The sequence below is a fragment of the Diadema setosum genome, chromosome 8 (assembly GCF_964275005.1).
Source record: "Diadema setosum chromosome 8, eeDiaSeto1, whole genome shotgun sequence".
Taxonomy (NCBI): domain Eukaryota; kingdom Metazoa; phylum Echinodermata; class Echinoidea; order Diadematoida; family Diadematidae; genus Diadema; species Diadema setosum.
The window spans coordinates 11,219,318-11,234,101 of NC_092692.1; the positions used below are offsets into that span (position 1 = coordinate 11,219,318).

Genomic DNA, 14,784 nt, shown 5'->3' on the forward strand with positions numbered 1-14,784 from the left:
AACGCTCGAGACAGACTGACCAAAACACTGAGACTGCCTGGTCATAAATACATCGGTACATTGCTACTACCAGTATGGTGGTCCACCATGATGTGAGGACACCTGTCCCTTTAATCCCTCCGATATACCAGTGATGTGATATTAAGCCCTCTGGCCGACAGAGCTCAGACACCCTGTCTGGTCCGAGTCTAGCCTGCTTACATAATATACTAATATACTACAGTTACATATCTATTTCTCGTAGCTGCTTCCCTTTGCTGGATAATGCTATTGAATAATGACATTCACCTCTCATTTATCTTTCCTTTTTTCTTCACTGGTAGTGTTTTGATATTGACCAAACATTTAGCTGTGATATATCAACCTTGTTCAGAGGCTAAAATGATAAATAAATAAAATGCAAAAAGCATTATCAGCCTTTTACCTTGACGGTGTAAATAGCTAGCAGCCATCATGTTTAAAGGTCATCCACCCCCTTAATAGGAAAATGATGAATCCTGCAGATAAAAATCACCTAAAGGACTTTGGGTTGTGTGCTTGGGTTACTGAACGTTGGTAGATAATTCCTGAAGTGTAGTTTGTCTTTGCTTCAAGACTGCTGGAACATACACATTGCCCATTAATCACAATAGTATAGGTATAGGCCATGTGGTTCAATGTGATTGTTAGGAAAGAAGGGCAAACAATTTCTTCAGTATTTTTCAGTGACAGTGAGTAGTCGTTGTTATGCTTTTGACTAGCAGAGTCGTGATATAATGTACAGCCATATTCTAGTTGTTTTTGCACAATGAGTGACTTATTAGTGAGCCCAAAATATGTAAATTTGTTGTCCTATACTGTTGAAACTGACAAAATGATAGACTGGATGATATGTAGTTGTGGAGCTATATTGAATATATTGTGTGAACCTCTCTCAACCAATCCATATGTCACAGGTTTTTTTACATATCATGCACATGGCTTAATTTACCAGGGACAGAAAGCCCATTTAGCATTTCCCAGCACATGGAGGCTTGCCAAGGTTATAAATTCTGGCATACTTGCCAAGTGTATGATCATGTACTTGCAGTCAGCTAAAACAAAAAAAAAACAAAAAATATATATATATATAACCCATGTTTGTTTGTGTGGGTGGGTACACACGCATGTAATCAATGCATACAAGGCATATCAAGTTTTAATGTATTCTGGCAACACTGCATGCAGTCATTGGCTTGGCTGTTTTTATGAGTGGGTACTCACTCACAGTCAGCACACGTACTATAAAGGCATGCCAAGTGTATTATATTCTGGTATAATAAACCAGCACATAGACGTAGCATAAGCTGTCTATTTGGGTGCAGTGTTCTATTGAACGTATGAAGGGATTTGTTTGATGTGGTACAACTGTAGTTCCCCCAATATCCAAGTTTTACTTGATTGCCTGTTTGTTGTGATTTTTTTTTTTTTCTGGAGTCAGCCACACCTATTTGTTTTCAAACCCTCTTCCTACATGAAAATCCACAATTGCAATAGCTGGACTTCGTACAGGAGATGACTGATTCCCATATAGAAATGGATGAATGTGCTAATGTGATATTCTGGTAATGAAGAAATGCTGTATGCACTGCATGATTGATAATGAACCCTTTTTGTTCTTGAAAAATGAAAGATCATGTTGATAAAGACAGCTAGTGAATACAAAAAAAAATATAATGAAATGCAATTGTTAAAAGAAAAAATGATTTGTCCTCTTGCTTGGGGGTCTCTGTCCATATTCAAAGCCTAACAATTTGTAAGCATACAATAGTTCAAGTTTAGTTCAAGTTTCAAGTTTATTCAAAGTTTCCACAATACAAAAATTTACATAAAAACAATAATATGCAACAAGGAATACATTCAAATTCATGAAATTCTTCCGTCGAGATGTTTTCATTGCAACTGATTGATTATTTACGTCGATGTAGGGCAATTTGTCAATCAGTTGCAAGGAATACATTGTTGAATATATGCGATTAAAACAATTTGTAGAATATTTGAATATAAATTGACAATGCATGTAGATGCATTATAGATGTAAAGTGGAGGGGTCTTAGAAAAGCAAGCTTGTATAATAAGACCCCTGAAAGGCAAGTTAAGACATGTAATATAACAACTCACTAATATATACAAACATATTAAAGCCACAGAATAATTTTAGTGGAATCCCTCAAGAAGCGCAGCAACCACACCGCAGAGACCAAAAAACAAAAAAAAATTGACACCAAATTTATTTTTTTATTTTTTTATTTTATTTTTAAGTCTGTGGTATGGTCTCAGAACCCTCACTTCTTTGCATTATCAAGCTGTAGACAGGCTAATCAAAGATAAGTAACAATTTGTCATTTTGATTGTCAACATTTCTTCCTGTTTATTTCATAAGAATAATCTCAGAGCTGGAGGAGAATGAATTAAGGCAAAATTGAATATAGATTTCTATCTCACTGTTATAAAAACAGTTTGTGCCTAACTGCTTTGAATGATAATCATTTCATTTCTTCAGATGAATCAACAACGTCTGATAATCTGAATCCAGCAAAGCGCCCTCGCAGGCAAGACTGGTCAGGCGAGCTCTATGAGAATGGGTCATTCTACTTCACCAGGAGGGATATCCTACTGAAGGGCCTGTTTCAGGGTGGAAAGTATGATTTCCAGATGATTTAGATTAAGCAGTATAAAATTTATGCATGGTATATACCGTATGTCCCCCCCCCCCCCAAAAAAAAAAAAAAAAAAAAATTTAAAAAAAAATACAACAGGACCCTCCACAATGATAACTTTAAAAATAGTGAATCAATCCAAATACAATTTTAGAGTATGAAACTATAACTCATTACCCACATCTCGCAGAAAGCCCCATGTGATTTGCTTCAGTGGTCAGAGAGAAATGAATGATGATTTTTGTAGAGCATGTCAGGAATCCCTTCCCTCCAAGTTCCGTCCATTGTGTTCACGCATTAAAGGGGCATAGTCCCGGTAGTGTAGAGGGCGCTGTTGATGATACTGCCGATAACCGTTAGCATTGATACGAAGATTACCGAAGTTGAGCTGTCATCAAGAGTAAAGTGCGTAGGTGTTGCTAAGTAACGTTGCCTTTGTTGTCTTCTCTGCGCATCGCGCCATCTGTAGTAATGCCAGGGTGCGTGCATATGTGCTTGTTATTATGACATCACAAAAGAAGTTTGCTAAAGCTGTGATCCCCCTCAGCCGAATCATGAGCCGAACTGTGATCCGACCACTGCTACAGTGAATCGGACTTCTTTGGACTCGGGAAAGTGGGCCAAAGCATAAGCGCTAAAGAGGAGTCAATAGTGTAGGTCTCTATAGGAAACTTGCGCCGTGCGCCCGCGTACGCATTTGACTAAAACACCGGGACCATGCACCTTTAATATGCAGATCTTACCAAGAGCATTCAAGTGCTAAATTTGGAAGAATCACATTCGCAACATGCTTCACAGTGATTCACATTTCTCTGTGACCACTCAACCAAACTGAATGGGGTTTCCTGTTAAATATAGGTAAGATGTTATATCTTTAGACCATGAAGTAGTATTCAGATAGTTTACTCATATTGGAAGTTATCGATGCAAAAATCTGATTGTAATTTTAGGGGGGACGCACTGTATTAGAGCTCTTTATTAAAGCTCTTGTCACAGAAGAATTGACATCATCATGCCCAAAGGTTTTGTGTGGCAGTACAAAATAAAAAAAGTCGGCATGAAGAGTATGACTATGCTGTTGAACAATTTATATGTCCCAGTGCTCAAGTTAACTTGCATTTTAGTGGTCCACAATCCAAACTTGACCTAGTTGTAGATTGGGGTATGGCAATAAATGTGCCTCAGTCCACTAGGAAGGCCATGGTCACATGATACGGATTAGGGGGATTAGATAATCTCCATTCATTAACAGTTATCTTCCAGACATCTCTGCCAATATTGACAAAGAAAGCACTGTAAGGGTTTAGGAAAGCACTGCAATTTAATGATTTTTAAGTGTAATGAAATTTAATGATCTTTAGATTTCCAATGATAGAAATTTACAATGTGGACATTTAAAGATGTTGTCTAATTTATCTAAGATAATATGGCTTCTTCAGTGTTAAACTCAGATTTTCCTGAGGGCCCAGGCTTTATTACACTGTACTTTGCTGGACCATTTTCAGGTGAAATTTACTGCAGAAACCCTCATCCTGTCATTAGATTAGCCCCTCTGATTTCAGTGAGTGTCTCTAATGGGAGAAAAATTTTTTATGAGACCGGCCAGGGTCATTAGATATCCACTAAATCCAACTTGAAATTTACAAAAGAAAAATGCCAATGTGAAACAGAAACAGGAACTATAATCGTTAGCAGTGTCTTGCTTATAAATCTCAAATAATCTATTAAATTAGCAAATGAGAGGTCTTTGAAATTCTGCATGTGAAACAGACTTTTAAATATGAGCGATAAATGGCTTGTGTGATAAACAAAAAGAAATATTTTGACAGAAACTAATGGAAATCTCTCTGAATACAACCTACCATATTTTAAGTTTGTAGTTTCATATTTTATTGTGTGCACATGATATCTTCTAGTCCATCTCTTTTCTTTAATCACATTTTCTGTATGGTATGGAGATGGTTGATATAATGTACTGTGCATTCTGTATTTCATTCTGTATTGTTTAACTAATAGCTATGATATATCGTCGGCGGTCATCCACATTGTTGTATTAATATGCATTTTTCACATAAGAATGATATTTTGGGATAATTATGTTTAAAGTTTACCAATTTTCAATCATGATTACCACAATTTTATGTCCGTTAATTTCTGTCAAATTTTTGTAATATTTCAGGCCTTAATTCTTCCTTTAAACATGTGATGTTTTCATCAAATTTTCTTGTTAGGAAATGTGCGAGAAATCACAAGAGAGCTACAACAAGTATGTTTTTTAGTCCGCGAAGACCATTGTCATTGAACATTGATTGTGTGTCTCCCTGGTAAAACAGTTTCGTTGACCATGCGCACAGTACCTGCGGTCACAGAACCATAACAAATCACTCATATTACTCTCAAAGTCAATGCACCCAAAATATGACGGTTTGGTTGACAGCATGCACTATGTTTGCAGTCATCTGAAACGTCATATATAGGAGAGGCCAGCATATACTGTAAAAGTGGATATTTTTGCGTGACTTATATTTCGCACTCAGCCGGGTAAGAAGAGTTTCTTGTGTTTTTGATTCTGCGGAATCAAGTCATCAACTACTGAAACATAATACACTAATTATGGCAAGCAAAAATATTTGCGTGCTTTTATTTTCGCCCTAGTCTCTGGTTGCGCGAAATGCACATAGATTTCAACACCGCAAAAATTTCAACTTTTACAGTAGCTGTTTTTGAACATGAGCGCCTATATGGGGGAAAGTAATTACTGTATACGCCATATATTTCGCGAGTCTAAATTTTTGCGAATCGGGAATTCCCAGGGATTTCGCGAGTGGTTAGATTCGCGATCGTGGATTCCTGTACTAAACGGAGAAGTGTACACGCGTATGTCACATTCACATCGAGATCATAGTCAATATTTTCGCGTGTCTTTAATTTTGCGAATAGCACCCGACTCGCAAAATTCGCAAAAATAAAAACCTCGCGAAATATTTGGCGTATGCAGTACATGTATTAGAACAAAATGAAATGACAATTAGACTCAAGTAAGTGATAATTAAACAAAAATTACACCAAATTGGAAGCTGAGAATTTCACAATATGTATAACAGAGTGTCCACTCTGGAAATGACCGAAAATCTCACAATTGAAAAATTTGACCAAAAATCGAGATATAGGCCTGTGACAGTTTGGACGACCGTTGATGATATGTCTCAAGTATGATCGTGAAATGACCAGGGGGGCATTTCATGAAGGAACTTGTCGGATAAAATATCTGACAAGTCAATTATATCCGACAAGTTCAGAGAAATCAGCCAATCAGACTAAAGAATTTCTCAAAACTTGTCGGATATAATTGACTTGTCGGATATTTTATCCGACAAGTTCCTTCATGAAATGCCCCCTAAGACTTGTTACTTATGTCTGTATTTGGATTGATAGGACCACGTCTGTAATCATTATCTTTCCTTGTCTGTGTCAGGATTGGATATTGTGAAATGCAGCCAGAGTACAGTGTGGACATTGATACAGACATCGACTGGCCGATAGCCGAGCAGCGTGTCATCAGGTTTGGCTACTTTGGCAAGACCAAACCACAGGGGGTCAAGCTTGTGGTCTTTGCAGCTGATGGAGTTCTGATGGACAATCAGATTAACTTTATCGCTGAGGGTGAGTTCAGGAGCTTTCGACTGATTTATTATTTTGCCTAACTTCTGGAAACCTACGACAGCAATTATATAGTTAGAGAAAACAAGCCACTATAAGTAAACACAGTAAGGTATGAACAATATACAAAGGCTTTATTTATTATTCATTTATTCATTTGCTTATTTGCTTATTTTTTCTTGTTTATTTATCTAGTTAGTAAGTTAGTTAGTTATTCAGTTATTTAATTATTTATTCATTTATTTATTTATTTATTTATTTATTCATTTATTCATTTATTTATTTATTCATTCATTTATTTATTCTGTGTTGTTTATACAGGGTAGTCTCTTAAGTTCATAAAACTGCTTTACAAGAGAGCCCTGTATTACATAAAGAAATAGATTCAGTTTACTATATTTAAAGGTATGGTAGGCCTATAGTATTGGTGGAGATGAGAATTGGGCTTTTAACTTTTTGCGAGATACCAAGAAAACACTTATGATATAGTACAGAGCATACCATTTTAAGAGGAATTCAAAGTTTATTTGATGAAAATCGGGTTTGGAATGACTGAAACATCCAAAAACAAAGTAAAACAAAGCGATTGTAATAAAGTGTGGGTCCCACACTTTATTAGAATTACTCTTTTTTGGATATCTCAGCCATTTCAAAACCAATTTTCATCAAATAAACATTGAATTCCTCATAGAATTACATGCTCTTTCATATTTCATAAGAGGTTTCTCATTATTTCACCAAAAAATGTTAGAAACCTGAAATCTTGGGGATGTTTCATCAACGTTAGTCAGCGCTGACTAACGTTGATGAACCCCCCCTTCCCCCCCCCCCCCCCCGTCTTCACCAACACTGTACGATCCCTTTAAAACAACTTTTGAATATTGCAATGTTACACTCCTTAACGTTGCAATACAATACAAAATATGAATAAGTTAAAACAGTAATCAAAGTATAAATTTGAATATGATATTAGATACAAATAAATAGATCAAGATGAGATGCAGTAAAGTGAGAATGGTAGGCATTGATACACAATAGGTTGGCCGAAGATAGAAATATAAGCCACCTCAGAGAAAATGATAGATAACTTGATGTATGAACAAATGAATGAATGTATGAGTGAATAGATAGATTAATACAAGGGTAAATGCATAAATATATTTAGATACACATATGAACAAAAAGAAATGAAGAGGATGATAGGTTAACTGTATGAGTAAATGAATTCAATCCCATTCAATTCAGTTCTATGTATTATATTCATTTTCTTCTTCCACAGAACATACGGGGGAAAAAAAAAGATCACAAATGATCTTAATGAGTACATACGAGTGGACTGTACTTTAAAAATTTGAAGTAATTACGAAGTAAAAGCATGTCTTGACATATACTACATAGGTACAATTCAACCTTGTCACATGTTCAAGAACATTGCTTAAGAATAGCTGTGACATTGTGATGATAAAATAGCAAAATAGAATGACAACCCAAGCATACTGAGCTGATGAAATATATTGGTACTTACAGCAATGAGCTTTTGATAGGTTTGAACAAAATTTCCATGTGTAGGAGATTTCACTAGTAATGTTCATGGGACTGCAATCAGGCTGTGTCTATGAGAATTGTGTTATCATTATAATTTACTCAAGCTGAGATTTCATTTCATTTCATTTATTGGCAAAATATAAAACAATATACAATTTACAAATCATTACGAAGAAACAAATACATGCCAGGACTCCTAAGAAACAGTTATGTGCTTGTAGCTGGAGCCCTCAAACAAACAAAAATTTACTATTGTACAGATATGTTTGTAATTGAAATACAATAGTTCCTATAGTTCCTCTACTGACAGGAAGTTATTTCGTTAGAACTAAAAATATCCAAGAAAAAAAAAATCCATGGCTAGAATAATTTACCATAGTGGCAAGCTTGCAGGCATTCTTAAATCACATATTTCTTCAGTAATTGAAACAAGCATGTGACCAATAATCAGCAAGATCCTGTGATTCTTGAGGAATAACCAAATTGCACAAGTTCAGTGCCCAGCTCAAGCAAGAGTACATGGTGAAGCTAAAATAAAGCTACTTCTTTCCGACAGAGATATGATGAGATAACCATTAAGGAGAAAGACTAGGTCCTCTGGCTGATTTCAGTATTGGCTGGTCGATAAAATTAACTTTATATGTTTGCTAAAGGCAGGATAGAAATTACACAAACTGCACATGGAGGAACTGTCTACAATTGTAAAGATGGTGACCAAAAAGAAAAACTGAAAAAAAGAATTGAGACTATCCAAGCCCTCTGCTTGTTCCTTCCATAGATTTGTAACCAGGAATAAAAGGAAGGCTTACCCTTACTGTGAACAAACTTCACACTGTCTTCTATTGAATGTCAATTCACTATGAGAAAAAAATGTCAGTGTGAAATGGGTAACCTGAGATCAAGAAAGAAAATGATTCAAGGAAATAGACCATAGAAGGAGATAGTGAAATTGATTAGAAGCACTTAACATCAAATGTTCTGTCATAGACTGCAAGAATTGCTAAGAAAGCTATAGCAGCAGTCTTAATTAAGTTCATTTTTCATTGTCATAGTGCTGGCTTACATTTTGTCCGGTGAGACAATCAGTTTTTTTTTTTTTTAATCATATGACAAGTTTCATTGCAAAACAAGCTAATTCTAATCCTGTTGAGTTAAGATATTTGTGACTGAAGCTGCTAAAAGACAAAGAAAATAATAAGAAAATGCAAGATATTTTTAATCATAACTTCTAGAATATTCCTTGTTATGTCACAAGTGAGGTATCACTGGAAAGGTTTTATTTTGCTATATCTGATGATGGACTTACTTTGAAATGTTTAAAAATGGCACTTAACTCATTTTGCAATAAAAACTCTTCATATGTCATTGAATAGAATTCAGCTTCCCATAAACACTGTTTTTCCATGACCTGTTCTGATAGGCGAAGAGTTCCGGTCGTTCAACCTTAGCGACTCCATTGGCATCAACATGCTGAAGGACAGGGGAGTCGAAGTCAGAATAATGACAGGTATGAGAACGCCCTCTACAGTTGAGTTGTTGTCACCAAGTCTTACCACAGATCTTACAAAATTTGAAGGGAATGATAGGATTGCCAGAAGTATTGACACAAGTATTCATATTCCATGTAGGTACAGTTGTTGTCATTTTTTTTTTTTTTGTTAAGCAATGAATTGTCTATGCAGCTAGTAGTTAACTCTTTATTTTTTAGGAGAGATTGTATATTTTGACTTTTGTTGTTGCTGAATTGACATGGCATTGCATTTCCCCTGTTCCAGTGTGCATTGGAATGAATATTATATATGCACTTATTTTGTTATGTCAGATGGTGCATACAGTTGAACCTCTCGTATCCGGACAAGTCGGGACCGGGGCTCGTCCGGATAAGGGATTTGGCCGGATACGGGAGACTCAATGCTTTATACATGTACATATACATACACATGTACAGTGTACTGATGTAGCCCATTGTAGTACCACATGTAGTAATGTGTATACTGCAACCTTTTCATTGTTACACTCAGTAACAGACCCCAAAATAGAGGTTCGTGTTTCAAGAATGAAATCATTTTCTTTTATAAATTCTTGGGATGATTTACCTAAATAATTATTAAGAAATGTATCAAGTATATGTAATTCATGTGCGTTTGTGTAGGAGTTCTCAAGGAGTTGGGAATCCCCCTTTCCTCCCGTAATTATTAAAAAAGATAAAAAAATCACGGCGAGATTGCGTGCGGATAATAGAGAGATCCGGATAAAGGGAGGCCGGATAATAGAGGTTCAACTGTACTTTGTCATGTACTCTTAGAGACAATCTGTACTGCTAAATTTAAATGTAGCATTAAAGATCTGTGAAGTAAAACTTTAAGTGTGCTTTGTGTGTCATTGGTTGTGCATTAAATCTAGTATGTATTCAAGATCATGCATGCACTGATGATAGAAACAAAACTAAAAAGTTTTTTTTTTTTAGATACTTGATTCTTACTTGTGTTTTTTATTGTTAAAAATATCTCTCATAGCAGCTATAGGAGAGGTACAGTTAATGTAAACATTCTTTAATTGTGCTTCTGAAAATGTATTATCATCTATATGTCTACAATAAGTATGCTGAGCCCCAAACATCTCAAATTTGTGCATGTGCATTGTATATCTTGTCTTTTTTTTTTGTCTTTTTTTTTGGGACCCATCTTTGTCTCTGGTGTCTTAATATTTTACTTGTTTGCTTTTGAAAATTGCTGCTGCAGAGGAGGAGAGTGTATGTCATACAAAGCTTGCCACGCGCCTGGGTGTGACCATAGCAGTGGAGCCAAACAGCAAGCTTAACTTGCTGAACACATGGAGAAAGGATCTGGGTCTGGACTGGAGCCAAGTGGCTTACATGGGTAAAGTTTTATGGCCTTGTAGTCATCGTCAGACACGCTGAAAGTGCATACATATTATGTAGTACAATGCTTAACATAGTTGATTTCAAAAGAAAACAGAATTCTGTGTTCAAGTTGACTCTATACTGAAGAGTAAAATCAATCACTCAATTTACAACATTTAATGCAGTTAAGAACCCTATTTTAACCCGTTGAGGACAAGTCCCTAGTATACTCGGGCAGGTGTCTATGGGAAGTGCGTGTTGTAGCAAAATCAAACCGTCCTCAATGGGTTAACTGGGCTATTTGAGACCAAGTTTTTACAGGGGGGAGGGTCAATTTGACCCCCCCCCCCTTCAGATCTTGGCCGCCGATCACGCGATCGCCGCAAAATTTTGCCTGAAGGTAGAGCCGGATGTCAACTACAAGATTACATGGTCATACAATAGAAAAATATTGGCTTTCTATTTTTAATAAATTAATTATGCAAATTTATGCATGGAATCATATTTTCACCTATAACTCCATTAACCCGTTGAGGACGAGTCCCGAGTATACTCGGGCAGGCATCTCTGTGCAATGCGTGTTATAGCAAAATCAGTCCGTCCTCAACGGGTTAAAAAGACTGAAGGGTTGCTAAATTTTTGTGTCAGAGTTCCTCACGACACATCAAACAACTTTGTTGTGAAAAAATAGCACAATCAAAATCAATTTCTTTTGTTTTTTATTGTTTTGTTAATTTCTTAATATGTATTTTATTGTTTTTTCGACCTTTTTTTTTTCTATGGTTTTTTTGCCAAAATTTGTTGCAGGCGCTTTTTCAAGCTTATCTACATTAGAATAGATTAATTTCAGTGTTTAAAAGTTGAAATAATCTAATTTATATCAATTAAACCAAAAAACACAATTTGCATTGGATTTGCACACGATATGAATTTGAGCTGTTTTCGGGTTGACATGAATATGCAAAACATTGCGTAACTTCAGAACGGTGTGCCCGGACGTTGCAAATTTGGTCTCAAAATATGCGGGAGACTTCAATGAAAAAATTCATGAAACGACGCAGCAAAATCTTTGCGCGTTGCGGAATCATGGCGTAAAATAGGGTTCAGAGGGATGACAGCATTAATTCATCTTTTTATACAAGTTTGTTTTTACGTGGTGTTTTGATATGTAAGTTGACTTTGGTGTATAGGTTGATGGTCCTCGTACAGTCTTAAATCATTATGCTTACAAATGTCCATGTCGTTCCTCCAACATTACCGCTAGCTTTCTGAAGAATGTCTTACCAAGAGTAGTTACATTTATTAATTAGGATATTGCTGTCTTCACACAATTCCTTCCATTTAAAGTAAATAATGACCGTCGTCCTGCATTCAAACCATAATCCTGATATTCAAAATCTTTCTGGTGCATGGTTCATAGTCTGTATTCATATTTGTCACTGCTATAGATAATGCATTGAAGGGTCATCTGCATACATCACTATATTACAGTGTTTGACTGCAGTATGCAAGTTACTTGCTTAATGGGAAAATAGTTGTGTTTGGAGTATCAAGAACTGTAGAATTCCTCATTGTGTCTCAGGGATTGATAAGAGCAAGGAGGTTTAAGAGTTGGAGTTCCAACTGGCTGTAATTATTCAAACAGTTGTCAGATTTCTATTGACGTACAAAAGAATTTCACAGGTGCACTTAATTGTGCCTTTAATGATCGATGTTCGAAGCCGCTGTCTTGCTGAGCAATCTGAAGATTCATTTTGAACGTTAACATAATATTGGCCATATTTTGCTTATTTATTTATTAAAATTTATTTGAAATTTCACTTAATGATAAAGCATGTAAAACAAAAATCAATCCTGTGCAGAAATTTGTGCAAAAGTGTAAATCAGAGCTGTATCAAGTGAAAATGTTTAAAACTGTACCATCCTGGAAAGCTGGTTTTATCACTTTTCCGCTTAATTCCGACAAATAAAACTGACCTGGAATAATCTTCAAATATAATTTTTTATTGATAGATATATCAGATTAGTGCCCGGGTATGCCCAGTTGAGTAATTTTCATCTTTATTTCAGCATTTTTTGCACAATTTCTGTTCGCACATCCTCGTGTCTGTACCCCCTACCTTGTATAAGAAGGGATAGCGAAAAGTAATTACCATCACAAAGACATATCTTCCGTAGAAAGTGGCTGGTGATTATGCAATGAGACACGGGTCAATTGTCTTCCTATCTGTGTGGCAGATCCTGTTTGGCACATGCTTCAAATATTTCTGAGCGGCGGCATCGAACATCTAGCAAAGGAAATAAGACAGTTGTAACTCCATTCTCTTGAACCTCCTTGATAAGAGTATACAATACAATTCAAGATATGTCTCTTTTGAGTGCCATCTTTGTCACACTTGCTAGTACTTTTTGTTGAGCCCACCAGAGGTGCGCGGAGACGAAGGGATCGCCTGTGGCGTCTGTCCGCCCGCCGTCCGTCCGTCATCCGTCCGTCCGTCGTCTGTCCATAATGCTACAAAAACTTGAATAACTCTCTACTGAGGACTTTAATTTCAATCAAACTTTGAGGGAAGAGTGGTTATACAAAGTTACACTATTTACCTAACATGAAGGTCACATCAAGGTCAAAGGTCACAGGCAGGGGTCAATGAATGTTTTTACGGCACGTTTCAATTAATGGCTTGTAATTTTTTATCCCTATCTCCGTTTGTGACCAAACGTGGATGGTAGATGTCCCTTGGGAAGTTGAAGGTCATCACAAGGTCAAAGGTCACATACAGGGGTCAATGAACTTTTAGGACTCAATGTTAAGATTTTTACGGCACGTTTTGATTATGGCTCAAAACTTTTGATCCATACGTCTGTTTGTGACCAAACTTGGATGGTAGATGTCCCTTGGGGTGTTGAAGGACACCACAAGGTCAAAGGTCAATGGTGGGGTCAATGAACTTTCGGGATTTAGAAAAACATTAATTTATTCTACGCGAATGGGCGAGACCCATTTTGGTACTTGCCTTGTTTGAACTTGTCAGCAAAGGAATTCCCTTTTTTTTTCTTCTTCTTTCCGTGAAACTTCCTCCTCAATGCAAGGAAATTACTTTCAACATACCTAGAAAAAGGAACAGGTGGGACTGGAACCTGTCAACTTGGACTACTTAACATAGCAATATCGGAATTTCAGAGCTTGGGTATTTGTTCCAAGTTCATCATGTCACTGCCAGCAACCAGGGATAGCCTGGTGGTAGTGTCGCTGCCCGGAAAGCAGTAGATGACAGGTTTGAGTCCCACTGGTTCCTTTTTTCCGACATCTTTGTTAATTTATAGATCAGCAGTTGCGAGCTTAAAAAATTTCATGTGTAGAGGGAGACAAATTGAAGAAACTCACATCTGAAGCTTCGCCTCTCTGAAGAGTATCTTGCTTTGTATTATGGTATGTGTTCTTTACAAGTTGGAGGGGCACACCACTCTATGATGACACCGTTCTTGGCAAATGTCACATACAACACACAAAGGATTGTTTGATTCAGCACATGGGGGTTTTATTGATACCCATTACCAAGGAATTTACAATTTTGTTTCGTTTCTCCCATCAACTCATTAGGGCGTGACATCCCAGACATGGAATGTATGAAGGTGGTTGGTATAGGGGGTGCCCCGGCCGACGCCCAGCATTTCATCATTACCACATCCAAGTTTGTCGCCAAGGAGGCAGGAGGGCGGGGAGCTGCCAGGGAGTTCTGCGACCACCTGCTGGTCGTAATTGACAAGGCTCAGTCAGCCATGGAAATCAGGACGTAGCTTGTACTGTTTGTGGCGTCTTCTGTTGGTGCAGGCCTCTACAATTATTCTTTATTAAGTGTAGATCTCTTTTCCCTCAATCTCTCAAAATTTGTCGGCAGTGTTCTCACAACATTAGGAAGCTGCCAAATACATGTAGTATGTGCCACAGAATTATCTGAATAACTCATGCTCTGCAAGTCAGAGTTTGCCATCAACTCAGTTAACCGTTGAGGATGAGTCCCAAGTATATTCAGGCAG

General features: G+C 36.8%; 1 protein-coding gene across 1 annotated transcript in view; it reads left to right on the forward strand.

Annotated features, from left to right (window-relative positions):
• Positions 1-14,784, forward strand: part of LOC140231814 (N-acylneuraminate cytidylyltransferase-like) — a 39,831-nt gene extending 25,047 nt beyond the window's left edge. The window contains exons 4-8 of the mRNA XM_072311966.1: positions 2,522-2,660; positions 6,154-6,341; positions 9,304-9,390; positions 10,625-10,762; positions 14,348-14,784. Of these exons, the coding sequence (XP_072168067.1) occupies positions 2,522-2,660; positions 6,154-6,341; positions 9,304-9,390; positions 10,625-10,762; positions 14,348-14,544 (749 nt within the window). The 3' untranslated portion in view covers positions 14,545-14,784. The remainder of the gene's footprint in view (positions 1-2,521; positions 2,661-6,153; positions 6,342-9,303; positions 9,391-10,624; positions 10,763-14,347) is intronic.